The 16622-nt window shown below is 48.8% G+C and overlaps 1 protein-coding gene across 1 annotated transcript; it reads right to left on the bottom strand.

Moving 5' to 3' along the window:
- Positions 1-762: 762 nt before the first annotated feature.
- SERTAD4 (SERTA domain containing 4) lies at positions 763-8376 on the bottom strand. Its single transcript, XM_072856854.1, has 5 exons — positions 8269-8376; positions 8077-8206; positions 7561-7756; positions 6884-6999; positions 763-3749 (listed from the first exon to the last, which is right to left on the bottom strand). Exons 3-5 carry the CDS (start codon positions 7739-7741, stop codon positions 2976-2978), a joined length of 1071 nt encoding a protein of 356 aa, XP_072712955.1. The 5' UTR covers positions 7742-7756; positions 8077-8206; positions 8269-8376; the 3' UTR covers positions 763-2975.
- Positions 8377-16622: the final 8246 nt, after the last annotated feature.

Here is a 16622-nt window from a genome sequence, read left to right as displayed (position 1 = left end):
ATTGGACAAGGATGTTTCCAACTCCCTTTTCCGACATGAAATACCTCTGTCTCTTCTGAAGCAAACAGGGTAACTCAGTGGACTCCCGAGTCCAATACATCTACTTTCAGCATTTGCTATTACTTTTGTGAGGCAGAGTCTGGAGAAAGGCATAAAAGACCACTTATCCTTAGGCCAACCTTCATTAGATGACATTTCATCCCTTACAGACCCTGGTGACACTCAGTAAGACTGTCCAGAGCTGTAACAGGTTAATTTCTAGGTGTCCCTGGAACTCAAGAAGCTGTTAGAGAGGCCAGAGTAGACAGAGAGTTCTGCTGATCCATCACTTCAGCTGGTGCAAATTCAACTCAGAAGACTCTGCAATGGGTTATGTGTGCAGGCTTGGTCTTGAAGACCAAGGAGGCCCTTAGGGTCAAAAAGCTTTCAGCCCCCCCCAAGTGTTAGCTGATTTGTGGCTTGGGCAGCGTTTGGCCAGGCGTTATCCTTGGCTGTACATGTAAATCCAGAGAGAAGTCTGTTGCTTCTCAGTGCACCTTCAGACTTGCCCGAAAGGCTCCTGAAACCCCAGGAAGGCTGAGCTCCGTCCTGGACTCAGCGTGAGGTGCACAGCCAGCTGCCGCCTAACCTCTGCAGCAGGGAGCAGTTCCATTAAATGGCATTTCCTCGGGTGAGGGAGGGGAACATGGGGGAAAGGACCCAGTAGCCGTTGGAGATGTAAAATTAAAATGAATTTTGGTCATTTTAATAAATATATATCAAGGAAATTTCACTTTACTACAACGACACATTAGTATACAAGCATCTAATATTTAAGCTTAAAACATCAAGTGTTTATCAAATATTGGAAAAGAGCAGACATTACTAGACTATCTGGGTATAACACAAGAAAAATCAGGTTTTTTAAAAAATTGGTCCTTGTGGACAAATGTTTAAATGATGATCCTACTCATACACTGTATGAATGAGATCTATATTTAATATTATTATTATTATTAATAAAAAAAGCTTCTGTCTTGGAGAAATCAGGTGGGATTTATACTTTCTTTATTTGTCATTCTCCACAATGATAACCCTTACAAACTTGTCAGTTCCAACTCTCCTGACCACATAAAGGTTATCATTGATTTACGTCCTAGATACTCTCTTTGCGGTCACTTTGGCTGGGGGGGGAGGCTTTTTCCTGTGACCACTGGGCTTAGTCACGAGAACCGTCCAGCTTGCAAACGTGACCGTGGGGCGTGCACGCTACCCCAAATAACCATGGCCCAGGAGGACTTAGGCTGAGCCCGTGAAACCCCGAGCAGGAGGTCTGTGACCCAGGGACCCGGCCGAGTCCAGCACCAAGCCGGGGGCCGCCCAGGGCAGCGTCCCCCCGGGGACCCCCGTGGCCTGCACCGAGCTGGCCGCTCCCCCGGCACAGAGGTGAATTTCACCCTCTGGACAAGAACCAAGCGGAGAAGATGTCGCTTGAGCGCATGATGCTGTGGGAACAGGCAGCTATTATGAGTCAGCCGCGGCTTGGACGTGGCTATTTTGCCGAGCACATCCTGCCAGTTGTTACGGGGACTGTGGGAACTAATTAATTGGGTGGATCTAAGACACGATACTCTCGGTCCAACCCCGACTAATGTCTTCTGGGCATTTTAAACAGCACACTTTGCAAACAGTCTACCTAGGGATGACTAAATGTTGTCCTTAGCCACTGAAATCTCAGCTCATTTCTCCAAAATGTTCTTTTTTAAAATTAAACCCCTTACATTCATTCAGATAAAATCATGTTTATCGCCACATTATCGATTAACATTGTGCTTTTTGCTTTCTTTTCTTGTCTTTTTTAAATCAACGGCAAAAGTCATAGAAAAATTCCCGCATGCTTTTGCAATCTAAAAGAGAGAAATTATGCGAAACAGAATAAAGTATAAAACATGCCACTGGTTCATGAACTTCATTATACGAAGAAGGAAAAAAAAGAGCCCCGGCAACAGACAGTTGCCATAGAAACACTCAAGCATCGAATGCTTGTTTACAAGAGACATCTCTCTATTGTTTCTTAAATCCCTTCCTAAGGATGGCAAATCAAAAAGCAATTGAGCATCAAAAAGGAAGAACAGAGATGTTTGAATAGGAAGTTGAACTCAGTACTTCAAAGGTTAAAGGTTTCTAATAATATTGATCCACCCTGTGGGTTTGGTTTTTTTTTTTCTCTGTTTAGGTTAAATCCCTGCTGTATCACTGATTTATACTTAATTTTCACGCTGGCAAAAATTAAGACAAAAAGTAAGGCACCAAAAAAAAACCTGCCCTGTATAACAACAAGCCTCATTAGTTATTACAGCCGAGGTGAAAACGTGCAAGTACTTGAGCTGCGTGTTGTGTTTCTGATTATGATCCCATAAACAGGTTATTTCTTTATGCTATGTCCTATTTTGTCCGTTGAACGAGACGCTGAATCCAGGAATTCATGAGTATCAGTACAAAATGTGAGGATGGTTTATTCCCAGTCCATGAAGACAGTCCTTTGTCAGAACAAATACTGAGTTACAAGGAGCACATCACCCTTGCTGGTAGCATCAATTTGTTTACCAGACTTCTAATTCCTTGGTAAACATAACGGAGGTTCTTCTTAATTAATGGCAGACTTCTTGGGGGCGGGGATATATAAAACGATATGTTTTCCCCATCTGGCTGATTGGTATTTTCAGTAACGAAAGCTACACCATAGCTGTACAGACTATAGTGCTAAGCAGTAACGCAACTGCGTTCTTTATGAAGTCTCCGTATTTATAAATAGCCCGCTGATGCAGATCGTAGAGACGCTTTACGCAATCTGCTCTCCAGTCATTTAAAACTACACGTAGTGTTTGTGGCATGATCGTATCATTTGTAGAAAACTATAAAAAATCCATTCAAAATAAAAATTTGATAGACGAACAAACATGCTGCACATACTTCAACAGAGCAAGAAAGATGCCTCATATTTTACTTCCTTTGCTGCAGCACATTTTATTACTTGGTAAAGACTCCTTTTTCCTTAAGGATTTTTTCCAAGATTCACTTATGTTGCCCTTGTCATTACAACCAGTCTCAAAACAGTCATAAAATTTGCCTTTACATTCAAGAGCATGGCTGCCTCTGACAGGTTCACAGTTTAGGGCGACGCTCTCCCGCTCAGGTTCATTACCTCCTTTCTCGTCATTAAATTTTGCCTTTTCCTGATTACTGTGAGACCTGGCATTAGTGATGAATATTTCATTAGCAGGTATCTGGTCATCGCTCCTGTAAGAAGAGGCACAGCCAATGTCGTAATCCACCTGCTGGGAACAGCTTGGCAAAGAAATGGGGGGGGGGGAGGAGGAGGAGGAGGAGGAGGAGGAAGAGGAGGAGGAGGAAGAGGAGGAAGTATTTTCTGTACTAGCATTAACAGAGTAGGGTAGATTTAAATAGTGACTGCCACACTCTTGATAGAAGCAGCACGTGTGGAGCTTCTCGTACTCCTCCTTTGCCATCCGAAGACGTTTTCTGTATGGACAGTCCTGAGGCACAAACCACTCTTGTGGCGAGGGGCCACTGAAGGAGCAGGCCGAGAAGCACCAGTTGTTCTGCATGATGATTTCTCCGTGGATTCTCTTCATCAGATTGTTGATGAGGACAGATCTCCGCAGGTAGACTTCAGGATCATCGATGAATTTCAGCTTTTCCAAAGACATGTAAAGAATATGGGCCCGCTCCTCAAACACGGAGATTGTCTGAAAATGCAAAAGACAGAAGATATGGAACTGAAGGCAACCACTTTTGTTCCAGGCAAGGAGAAAGAAAATGAAGCAAAGTATTCCCCCTGTGTCACTACTTTTCTCATTCTCTTTCTGAGGCGCCTAAAACTGGCTTTTCATTTTGCACACCCGTGTAGCTGGGGACCTGCTTTTTCTTGGCCACAGCGTTCACCCAGGTTTAGGAGGTAAGTAGCTGAGCGTTACAGCACAGAGGCAATCACAGGGCACGAATCCAGGATGGGAGAGCAAAATCCAGATGCACACATCTGGCTCTTTATTTGCGTTTGGGGTTAGAACATAAAATTGTTGTGCGGTTTTGCTCCAGTGATGGCTGGGGGCTTTTTGATGTAAACGGACCCGATTCCATCATCCCCTGGGGGGCTTCTACAAAGCTCTGAAGCCAAGCGAAGGTCCCCTCCCGCAGCCTCAAGGTTTGCAAGACGCAGCCAGCAGCCATCGCCTCACGCAGCAAGTGTCGGAGCATTTCATCCACTGCCAGTGGAAGAGGCCCTCCAGCGAGGAGGTCTCCATTTGCCAAGCTCCCGTATACTGCTGGTGTACTAAAGTGCACGCAGGGAGGGAGGCAGGGAGGAACCCATCTCAAAGCATCACAGCATCTGGAGAGCAGCTGTTGGCCTGCATACTACACCCTGCGCTCTACAGGACCGGTGGGAACGCAGATAGGCAGGGACAAGGTCAGGAAACGAAGAGAGGATAGGGATTTGCAGAAATACTGGCTCGACGCCCACAGATTTGTTCTCCCTTCCGTGGTCCTTCCAGGACTCCCTTTCTCAGCACTGGCAGCATGAGCAGGTTACTGCCCCCGGGAGGCCCCGGATTCTGCGCTGTAATCGCTACCCTGGGAATCAAAATAAGAGAGGGGGCAATGCATGCTACTGTAAGCACTATTAACCAATTTTCATTTTTAGTAAGAATTGGGTTTGCGTAGGAGGAGAGCAGCACAGCACAAAGAGAGACTGCTCTAAATCCCCCCCATCTGTGGCTTGATCATTCTTCCCTTTCCCACATGGTTACAGCATTTTTGCAGAGTGGAAGTCGTAGCTATGAGGACTGAAAGAGCTTAAAGCACAGCTGCTTTTCACATCCATTCAGCTCTCCTCAGCCCTCTAGCTCTTTCCACAGCCTGGTCCTGTCTGCAGGGCTTAGAAGCAGCACAGTGCCTCGTAAAAACAAAAATTGGCTGTGTTTTCATGTGAGTTCACAGCTGAAGCTCTTCTTTGTTAGAGAGAGTAATCTTCTACAATAAATGACTCGTTTTAAAGTTATATTAAGCCTATAGGTTAATTTGCGTCCTTTATACCTGCTGCAGCAATAGCCAGTGAAGCCCTAAAAGCCTGGAGCAAACCAGTAAGCCTTGAACTGTGATCCTCCTGGAGACACGTCCTGGAGGGCCACCAGTAGGAACAAGTTGTCAAAGGCCTTCTGCTACAAACGTCTGCCAGCAGGCCTGGAGAGGGGCTCTGGGCCCTACCGTCATGCCCGCTATGGGACAAGGAGTCTCAGAACGCAACTCTTTCTTTACTGGGCAGCGGTGGTAAGAAATTCCAAGAAATCTGGTGGGCATCCTCCCTTCCCTAGAGCTCAGTGTGGCAAAGTAGGAAACATATTTGTGCTGAACAGAAGAAACTGGTGACCCAGGGTTTCTGACATGGTACACCTCCACAACAGCACAAAATGATGTCTGGGACAGGTCTACCTTACCAATACCTCTACAACTGGTTTTTATGCTGTTAGAAAGGGATAAGTAACTATTCCTCCTCTTTGCAAGGAAAACAATCACTGATACAAAAATCCAACAGTCTAGCCAAGAAAAAAACTGGCTGAAATCAGAGAGAGTGATGTGACACGTGGGAGACACGCTCACTAACCAGAGCCCATTTTTCAACACCCTCGGTGCTCTTTATCCATTGCTCTGGCAGCAGACTGAACACCTTCTGGAATTAATGGCGGGGCAGTTTTTCACCTTCCCGGTCAGGTACTTATTTCCAGCCAACACTATTCGTAGCTGAAAATTCCTTCGGCTACTCTAAGGTCCTTGGGAAGCGAGCTCGGCGTTACTGCTCGCTTCTCCTCTGCGGAAATCCCTCCAGGGAAACGGGATCCCACTGGGCAGACCTCCCCAGCCAGTGCCGGACGCGGCACTCAGTACTCCTCGCATCTCAGAAGGCTGCCTCTGCGAGGCAGGTAAAGATAACGTATAAACTTGCTCTGCATCCTGATCTGGTTTAGCTTTCTGCCTCTGGGGCTCTTGTGGTACTACCGCCTCCCGTAAGCTGCGCTGTAATCAGATTATATGGTGTCCTCTCTACCGCCAGTAGTACGTGGGTAGCACTGGGCTGCCATGGGCCAGGTACGACCCAGCAAGGTAAGGACGGTGTCTCAAGGCACCAGCTGTCCTTAAGCACATCACTCCAGGCGCTCAGTTCCTTACAGGACTGAGCCCTTAACGAATGAGAGCGTAAAATCTCTCACTAAAAAAGTTAGATTTCAATTTATGTACTCACTGGCCTGGGAACCGTTTGCTCTAATCCCTCTCCTGACAGCTTTCATTAAAAAAAAAAAAAAAATATTCTTTCATTTACTAATCTGTTCTTTCGGAGTTATCGGCTTTTTAATAAACAGGATTAAGCACTGAAGGAGCTTGCACTCGCCTTCCAAGTCATTCTGTTTTTCTAGAGGATCTGTAACCCATTTGGGGTACAAGGAACCTATTACTGTTTTCTGCCCCGGAAAAAGTTTTGAATGAGTGGGGAATCACGGGCCCCTTTTATTTATGTTCTTTGTTTCTGCTGTTCTGTAAGCATGGTATAAACAATCTAAGAACAAAATAATCTGGGGGGGGGGGGGGAAGTTATTCTCAGCATCTCCATTTGCAGTTGTTCTAAATGAAGGAACGCCTTTGCTTCTTAAGGCATTCGATGACAATAAAACAATAAAGGCGAACAAGCGACAACTATTTGTTTCTGAGCAAACAGCTGGATCACTCTCCTAATTTCGGCAGAGTATTCCAGCCTTCTGGAAGCGGGTCAGTCGAGTGTTACGAAGCATCTGAAACTCGGAGTAAAAATAACGACTATTAGAAAACATACTTTATGTGTACAGCTGCTGAGTGGCGGATGAAAATCCTCTTCTTCCACATATTTCCTTTTAAAGTATGTGATCTTGGATGTCGTTACAGGATTTGAAATTCCCCTGTAATGTGATCCTGTGGGTAATAAATCAGATATGACAAATGACATGCGGTTTGCCGGAGGTTCTCCAAACAAAATACTTTTCATTTCCCTTCGCGCTGCAGGAGAACGCCGCCGCATATTTCCACATCCATCTGCAGCCATCAGAAACCGGCCCTCACCTGACTGACACAACTCCTGCCAGGCGCGCCGGCCCGGGCAGCCGAGGGCTCTTCCGCCGGCGGCACCGGCAGCGCCGGGGCGCTCGGCTCCGGCCAAACTTTCCCGCCCGGCCGGGCAGCCGCCCTCGCCGCCGCACCCGGCGCTCCGCAGAGGCCGGCAGCGGCGGCGCCCGCTCAACCCCGCGCACCTGCGGCCCCGCGGCCGCGCCACGCTCGCCCGTGGGAGAGCCCCCGCCCCCGGCCCGCGCCGCGGCCGCCCGGCCCCCGCCGCCGCCGCCGCCGCCCCGAGAAGCCGGCGGAGCCGCCGCGCCTCCCTCCGCGGACGAACCTCCGACCCCCGCCCGCCGCCGCGGGGCCGGGCGGCCGCCCGGGCGGCCCCCCGCGGCGGATCGGCTTGGCCCCGGCGGTGCCTACCTGCGGCGGGGGGCCCGGGGGCCGGCGGGGCCGGGGGCGGCGGCGGCGGCGGCGGGGCGGCGGCGGGGCCGGGGCGGCCGCAGCAGGGCGGCTCCCAGAGGGCGCGGTAGGCGGCGAGGTCGGCGGCTCCCTCGGCGGCGATGGGGCGGCCCAGCCGCTGCATGGGCAGCACCAGGGTCATCGCGGGCGCCGGCACCTGGAAGCGAAGCAGCGCGGTGAGCGCCCGGCACCCCGCCGCCCCGTCACCTGAGCCCCCGCCCCGCGGCGTTCCGCCCCCCGCCCCCGTGGCACTCACACCTCGCTACGCGCACATGTAAAAAATACACGCGCGTATGCCTTCCCGGGACACGCGGGGCTTTCTTCCTCCTCACGGCAGGAAAGAGGCCGGAGCCCTCTCCCACAAAGGGCGCGGGGTCCCCCGCACCGGGAGTTTGTGCGCGCTCCCCCACGCCGCCCCCCGGCCCCGGCCCCGCTCCCGCCGCCGCCCCGGCCCCGGCCCCGGCCGCGCTCACGCACCGGCACGGATCCGCTCACTGGCTTCCCATTTTCCCCCGGCGGTGCTGGCACGGCGCGCTCGGCACCGACGGGCGGGCGAGTCCGTGTGCGTGCGTGTGTCTGCGGTGCGTGTGTGTGCGTGTGCGTGTGCCTGCGGTGCGTGTGTGTGCGTGTGCGTGTGCCTGCGGTGCGTGTGTGTGCGTGTGCGTGTGCCTGCGGTGCGTGTGTGTGCGAGAGAGCGCGCCCAGCAGTTGGGGATCGCGTTTCTTTCTTCTTTCTTCCCTCCCCAACGAAACAGGCGGCAGAGACTTAGGTAGTTGTTTCCACTAGCCCCGATCGGACTGAACTGGATCTGCCTCCAGTCAAAACACTGCGAGACTAAGACAGAAAATTGGCTCCGGTTTCAAGCCGTGAGTTGCGGTCCCACCGGAGCCAAGCACAACATCGGCGGAGCAGGCGGAATATTAAGCAGGAGCGGGGACTCCAGGGCCAGCGCCAGGCTGCGAGCTGCCTCCTGCCGCGACAGCAGGCGGGAGGGGAGGGGAGGGGAGAGGAGAGGAGGGGAGGGAGGGAGGGAGGGAGGGAGGGAGGGGAGTGAGCAAACTTTCGGCGAGGGGCAAGGGATGAGTTCATAGTCACCTACTTCTTGGCAGAGGAGCGCGGAACAATGCGCCCAGACGCGGCCCGGCCCGGCCCCTCCCTCGCCTTCCTCCTCCTCCTCCTCCTCTCTCTAAGAAAGCGGGATGTAGTCTCCCCTCGGCGCAGCCCTCCCGGAGGAAGACGAGGGCCCGGGCAGGCGGCGGGAAGGAGGGGCCGCAGGTGGGCAGGTGGAATTTCAGCAATTGTTTGTGTTAGCAGCTGAGCGCTCGCTAACAAGAGGAAAAAATAAACCGCAGCAGAAGAGGGAAGAAAAATAAATCGTTCACATCTGCCAGTTGTTTTCTTAAATCCTGGAAGAATGCACAAGGCTGCTACTTCATTAAGAAACGGGCTTCCAGCAGGCGCTGACTCTCTGTTCCTCAGATGCATGCGTGCGTGCGTGCGTGGGTCTGCCCGACACCCCTCAACGGGGCAGGAACGGCGAGGTGAAGGGGAAATCCCCCAGCAGCTTGCCCTAGGAAAGGCCACCAGACCTCACTGCAACGGCGCTGCCGGGCGCCTAAGCCCCTTCCCCAGAGGCAACTTACTGATGGAGCGCTGCATGTGGCTCTCAGGCGTTTTCTTGCGGTAGCCCGTTAATCCCGTCTTGCATTTCCTGGGCAAAGAAACAATGACAGGGGGAATGGCAAGCCACTGGACTGGCCCATTGGAAGTTATCCACGACACAGACAATATATATTATTTATTCCCCGCAGCTTTGTTACCAGCTGAGTACCGACACATGGAAAGACTGGTCAAAACAACAAGCGGCTCAGTCTGCTGACCTAAGAGCGGGGCCAAAAAGTGGCCCAAGAACCAGCTGAAAAGTCATATATTTTATGGCTGAAAAGATTACACTGTCATTAGAAAGCACACATGGACTCCTCTCATTAATCTGCACCGAGGAATCACTCACAGGGAGACATCAATCTTCTCATGTTGGCATGATGTCAACACTCAGTGTTTGTCCTCGGAGAATAAGGGTTGGAAGAAACTCACTGCTGCTTTGGGAAAGTCAGGATTTCTTTGCTCGTAATGAATTCAGCTTCTCTTTATGGAATTTTTTAATGAGAATCGGAGATTTCGACTGTGCATTTCTTTTTACCATATTTCATCACAAATAGGTCTTTCTATGCTTAAGCAGAAACACACAGGAAGGAAGGAAGGAAGTGTTGGGATGCCTTCTGCACAGGGCTGCTGATTTATCTTGAAAAACTGAGGTCTCTGGACAGCCAGTAAAGTAAATGAACTGCTTCTGCTATTTACAATGTGCAAAATTAATAGAGGCAGGCCAGTTAACTTCTGTAAACAGTTACTGTCCATGCACATTCTCCATGTTTCCAAACTGATCTGGTTTTGGCTGGGACAGAGTTAATTTTCCTCCTAATAGCTGGTATAGTGCTGTGTTTTGCATTTAGTATGAGAATAAAAACAAGGCATAAATAATAGAGCTTCCCTAGGAAAAAAAAAACCCAACAACCAGAAGACCAAAGCCCCAAACCAAGCTTGTAGGTCTAAGCATGCATTACAAAGCTGTATAGGCGGCACTCAGCTACAAAATAAGCCCCATTTTGTAGCAAAGGAATTGCTTCAGCACACAGAAGCTGAGAACCAGGCTTCTAAAAGGGCTTGTGACTCTGGGCATGCTATTTCCTCCAGTTTGACTTGCAGAAGCACGGATTTCCAGCTGCTGCAAATGAGCGGGAAGGGAGCTGCGAGTGCTCAGCACATGGGAAAAGTCAGCCTCCGTGAAGGTAAAGTTGGACACGGCAAAACTGGAAGCCTGAAGTACGAGGTGATATTTACTGAAAAAGCGCTGCCGGACCTAGCTCCATAAACAGGACCTCTGGCGTTGCTCCCAAAGAGCCAACCTACTGTTTCTCCCCATTAAGGGTGGCAAAATCCGCTCCCGAGTATCTTGCCAGAAGTCACGCAGCAAATCAGTGTCAGAGCCAGAAATAGAACCAGACCTCATCGTCCTCCAGCCATAAGCCCAACCCATTTATATTACATTATCGTATGCAATGGAGGGATTTCATCCAAAATCCCGTTCGTTTCAATGAGGCTTTGCAGACCAGCACACGCATTGTTACTTTTCCATTAACGCCACTGGAAATAAAGGATGAAAGATGTACATGGGAGCATACAATACATTTACTCTACAAAATTACAGCAAAAGGTTGACACTTAGGGCTGGATTCAATTTTGAAAAATCCATTTGGGAGCCTTGTGTGGGCTTCAGTGGCATGGAAGCCAGGCATAGTTGTTTATTGAAGCCAGCCCTCCATCCTTAGGCTACCACAATTTTTCCATTTTGTCAGCCAAACGCATGCAGTGCGAGGACACCCCGAGGCATCTACAGCAGCCTGAAGGTTAAAATGTCAAACTTTTTCCGAATGCAGTTTTACACAGTAAGACTACTATACATTGCTACGCTACTCCATTTGCTGGGGTTTTCACTCACTATTCCTACAGAGCCATTATGATGTTAATGAGAGAACTGTAATGATGCCATTCACATTATAACAAGCTTGATGCGATGTCAGTGAAAAGGGCTCTTTATACAGTTCCAGAATGCCTCTAAAAACCCAAACTTAAATATAAAATGCCTGTGACAATAATGCTGCAGATCTCACCAAGATCAATAAAGACAAGGGGACAGACTTAAGACGACTATTCCTTTCTTTACTCCTGGGCTTGTACCCAAGTACTGCAGCGGTTTCAGTCTTTATCATATATTCTGGAGCGTTTCCATCGCATAACAATACAGCTTGAGGAGAGAATAGCGTTTCTTAACTGCACTATAGCATTGTTAACATCTGGATTGCAGTGCTTAGAAAACAAAATTGCCATCAGTTTGGTAGCTGTTACCTTTCTGGCATTATAGAAAATTTACACTGCAGAAGCAGTCAGAAATCCCACTGCATGAGCATTGCACACAGGCTGTGCAGACCCACAGTCTAAGAAGGCAAGTGACAGCCAGAGAGAAGAAGGGGAAAGGCACAGTCACATACCCAGACTGGTGTACATACATTAAAAACAACAAAACCCAACTATATCACACTTAAACAATTCCAGGATAACCTCATTGTTAACTATCTACTCTTTATGCTTGCTGCAACAAAGTTCGGTATCGCCAGCTTGGCGGAGGGAGGCAGGGCATCCTCTGGGCAAGAGCGTCATGGAAGAGGGCATAAAGGCTCCCCTGGGAGCAGCAGATAAATGCACAAGGACGCCAGCACCATTGGCGAACAGAGCAGAGCCATACAGTAGAGACAATGATGGAGCGATGACAGCTAAGGCGGAGCTGTGACAACCTAGCACTTGAAAATAAAGGACTAGATGCAGGCGAATAGGGAGGAAAGGCGGGAGGCGGGTTGGATCCGACCACAGCGGTGGACAGGGAAGAGGATGTTGGGAGCTTGTGTTTGAATAGATCAAACTGGCTGATGTGTCACAAGTTCAAGGAGGAGGAAGTTACAAACAGAGATGGGAGATAATGAGGGCCTTGATTAAAACATTTATTGTCTGGATAGATATGCATGGATTATACAATTATGCATGCTCAACTGTCTCTTTCTCAAGACAGAATTCCAAGCAAATATTTCTCTGACTTTCCTAATTCCCACATATTAATTTTTTTTTCTTTTCATTCTTTTCAGTTGAATTCTTCCCATAAAGACTTTTCGGAGTTATTCTGTCCTAGTGTTGTGGTTTAACCCCAGCCGCAACTAATCCCCACCCAGCCGCTCGCTCACTTCCCCCCAGTGGAACAGGGTAGAGAATCAGAAGAATAAAAGTGAGAAAACTCGTGGGTTGAGATAAGGACAGTTTAATAGGGAAAGCAAAAGCTGCGCACGCAAGCAAAGCAAAGCAAGGAATTCATTTGCTCCTTCCCACGGGCAGGCAGGTGTTCAGCCATCTCCAGGAAAGCAGGGCTCCATCATGCATAATGGTTACTTGGGAAGACAAACGCCATCACTCCGAACGTCCCCCCCTTCCTTCTTCTTCCCCCAGCTTTATGTGCTGAGCATGATGTCAGGTGGTATGGAATGTCCCTGTGGTCAGCTGGGGTCAGCTGTCCCGGCTGTGTCCCCTCCCAACTCCTTGTGCACCCCCAGCCTACTCGCTGGTGGGGTGGGGTGAGGAGCAGAAAAGGCCTTGACTCTGTGTAAGCACTGCTCGGCTATAACAGGAACATCCCTGTGTTATCAACGCTGTTTCCAGCACAAATACAAAACATGGCCCCATACTAGCTACTGTGAAGAAAATTAACTCTGTCCCAGCCAAAACCAGCACACCCAGTTTGTCAGGGTCCCCTGATTTTCTTAGCAAGCATTTTTTTCAGAGAAAATAAATGAAAAAAGAAAATGGGCTTTTGAATTCTTAACAGTTGTGCTTTCTCCTGCTTCTGGTTTCTATGAAGCAGAACTAGAGGAGGTTTCTATACTGACAGAAAAGAGGTTTCCTCTTTTATTTCTTTGTAGGTATATGTCACCTATCAGTACTCTTGGTAGCCTATATGCAATGAACTCTTAAATGGTGGTTCTAACAGTTATAGCTTGCCCCAGAATTTATGCAAATATATGAAAATAGAAGCAGATTTGCAATCTATTTTTTTGCCATGGGGCCCTGGGAGACATGAGAAAAGGTGACATGAAGCGTACTGCAGCCACGTCCTGAAGGCTGCTTTGCCTGCCTGCTCTAGGAGAACAATAAAGCCCCGTGGTACTTATTTCAGTAAGCATAAATATTTTTTCCAGTCTTCTTAGCCAAAATGTCTCATACGCTCTCTGCCTCCACCCCGCTGGTGGCTGCGTGGTCCTGCTAGACACATAAAGCTCCGTCCGGGATCCACTCAGCTCAGTGGGAGTTTAGTTTGCAAAACACTTCAGTATCCTGAGGGTAAAGGGTGCTCCTATTGCCGCCAACTGTAACTGACGGTATTCCTCATGAGTTAACCTTTGCAATGGCTTTTGCCACTGAATCGCTGCTAGATGCTGCTGTTGGGACTGAAGTCAGAGAGCAAAAGGGGTCCCAGCAGTCAGGCAGGGCTGAGCAAGCAAAGCCCTTCTGTTGCACAAGGAGGCTTCCCAAATCACAAGGCAGTTCTCCTCGCTGGTTCTTTAAAAGAGGTACCAATTAAAACCACTTCCCCACTTAACTTTCGCTCTGGTGCAGCAGTGCATGCATGTCACTGGCACCGTAAATTAGATGGTTTATGGGGTTAATTACATTGCCTTCTTCACTTTTCGTCTGCTGAAGAAAGTAAACAAAACAAACAAAAAAGTGTTTTGGAACAAAGAGTGAGTTGTCTCCCACTTTGCTGTGTGCTACTTTCCACGAAGAATGAGAGCTATTATTATTCTTTTACAAGTTTCCTTCTAAGGGAAATAAACACCAAAGGTAGGATTCCAAGGAAATGACTCACAAATATTGGCAACAGGCTCCGAAAATTGGATCCAGTCTTTGCAAAAGCCTTTAGCAGAATACTAACCCCTCGTATTGCAAAATAAACTTTTCCCAGACGAGCTGCACATCAGCTCTGCGCGCGCGCGTGTGTGTGTGTGTGTTAGGAAGCGGAGACAGGAACAGAACCCATTTCTCACATCTCCCCCTCTTCCCTCCGGGGCACCGCTTCTGATGCCATTTTTAGCTGGAAGCTGGAAATTTTTAATAACCGACTGAGTCATCCTCGGGAGAGGGAAGGAAAGGGATGCGCCTCACCTTGCCGTGCAGCGTGCTGCCCGCCGGCCGTCCCCACCCGCGGAGACCCCCGGGAGAGCCGGGCTGGGCCACCAATTTACTGCAAGCCCATCTACAAAAGCTGGCAGGAAGCTTTATCCTGCAGCTGTAAAAATGAGGGGCAGAGCGGGGAAGGGATTTTTTTTTTCAGTCCCCCGACATTGCGTTGAATTCAGCAGGGCGGGATATCAGCCTCTAATAATCTGCTTGCAGTCACTGAGTTACCCTTTCAGAAGTGCAGAAGGTAACCGTGCACCGTGACTCCTATTTTATTTCTTAATCAGGAACCCCAGGAACCAGGAATGCAGACACTGAAAAATCAGACAGCTGAGCAAAATCAGTGTGGCAGGATTACCATCTGCAAACAGAACAATCTACTTTGCATATTTATTTTTCAGCTGTTTAAAATTTTGAATGATAAATGCATATTCTGTATCGCTTGTAATGCACACGCTCTAAAACGCTCATGCTCTCTCATGTTGGTTTGGGGGGCTTGTTTGTTTGTTTTGTTTTTGACGATGTAAATCTGGTTAGACAAGAGCGACAAAAATTGCAAACCTTACAGTGAATTCCTTTGTCGCTTGGTTCTACTTAGACAAGCCTTTTAAATGAAAGAAGCTGGTCCCCTTATTCATTTCCTTTGCAAATTCCTATTTAACCACTCCAAATCGAGATGAAACAAACAGGGATGCTGGTCCAGAGTCAGATTTTTTTTTTAGAAAGTCCCTTTACAGTGTGCCTAAAACTGATTGGCAGCCAAGGACCTACTTAAGACGCTAAAGGCTGCATTAGTGGAAGTTTTGCGTCTGGTTCAAGGTCTCTGCCATTGCCAGGTAGTTTCTTAAGCCTGTAATTCACTAAGTGCCCAACTGACACTTCTTCCAACAGGACCTCTAAGTAGGAACGATGTTTATATAGACTGTCTGAGACATCTGAATTGTGCCGAACTCCAGCCACCGCTGGACCAGTTATAACCAGCTGTCAGGGTTGGGAAGAAAACCAGGATAAACCAGTGTGGTGTTGCCTTCCCGAATCTGCTGGCAGGGTGGCACAGCAAGCTGGGAGGTAGGAGCTCCTCGGACCCCACCTCACCGCAGTGTGAACGGGCGCATTTTAGTATTCATAATTGCACGGCTGGTCATTTTACAGACAAGAAGAAGGGATCAGCTGGGAAGTGGTGGCTGCTGCGGGGAAAGAGATGCAGATGGGACGAACACCAAGCCAAGGAGGGGGCGAAACGAGAACAAGAGTGGAAAGAGGGAAGAAAGGCAAAAGGCAGCAGTCTTGCTACTCCCCAGGTTTTTCATCATGTAATCTATGGACTTCATAAAGGAGAAGGAATGACCTATCAGTAGGAATAAATTAATTATGCTAGCACATGATAGAAAACATGTAGTTATCCTCAAGTCAAAAATCATGGTAATCAGCTGGCCTACACCCGTTCTCAGCCTCTTGTGGTGCTCAGCTTTTCCCGTTTTCTGGAAGCCCCCCTGAAGCGGCCAGAGCAGCCGCAGCCGCGCGAGGCCAGCCAGGATCTGATCCCAGCCGGGCGCTGCCACTTCACCTCGCCGCTCTGCAAAGACTGAAGGAGGGGAAATAGTGCTGACCCGCCGCCTGGGTGGAGGTGCCGGCAGGAAGCACCTTCCCAGTGAGAGATACTGGGAATCACTCTCATGTATTTTGTAAAGGTTAGGAAGAATGAGTTTAGTTACAGGATAAAGGTCTCCCAGCCGCAACAGCACGGCATGTCTGCGGTGAGGAGCTGGGAAGGGAAGAGATGGGAGAGAGCCCACTGTTGTCTGGGCTATAAGGGGTTGATTTAAAAACATAATTTAAAATGCTTTCTTTCCATAATAAATTTTGCAATGCACATAAAATAAATTAAAAAGAGAGAAATGTCTAAATAATGAAAAGATTGTAAAATTATTATACCAGTGCTGTTGAGTATCCATTTTTTATGCATGACATAGCTCAGGAGGCAACCGGGCAGCACAGATGACCTATAATTGGTAAGAGACACTTCTGGCAGGAATGGATTAGTCATTCACCTCTGTATGCTGGGGACATCTTCCCAAAACCAGGCCTTCTGGGGCAGCATCAGAAATTACAGTGTTGGGACAAAACACTATATTTTGATGCAGAGCTTCATATTTGACTGAAAAATTTTTTTTTTTTTTGAGTCT

The sequence above is a fragment of the Ciconia boyciana genome, chromosome 3 (assembly GCF_034638445.1).
Source record: "Ciconia boyciana chromosome 3, ASM3463844v1, whole genome shotgun sequence".
Classification (NCBI taxonomy): domain Eukaryota; kingdom Metazoa; phylum Chordata; class Aves; order Ciconiiformes; family Ciconiidae; genus Ciconia; species Ciconia boyciana.
The sequence above is the reverse complement of the archived record's forward strand: the minus strand, read 5'-3'. Positions and strand labels throughout refer to the sequence as shown.

Excerpts from the sequence above, each read along its gene's own strand:
- SERTAD4 (XM_072856854.1), bottom strand. The coding sequence starts at position 7,741 with ATGACCCTGGTGCTGCCCATGCAGCGGCTGGGCCGCCCCATCGCCGCC. Across the intron at positions 7,000-7,560 it reads CCCCGGGCCCCCCGCCGCAG|GATCACATTACAGGGGAATT; the intron begins GTAGGCACCGCC and ends TATTACCCACAG. Across the intron at positions 3,750-6,883 it reads TCAGCAGCTGTACACATAAA|ACAATCTCCGTGTTTGAGGA; the intron begins GTATGTTTTCTA and ends TTGCATTTTCAG.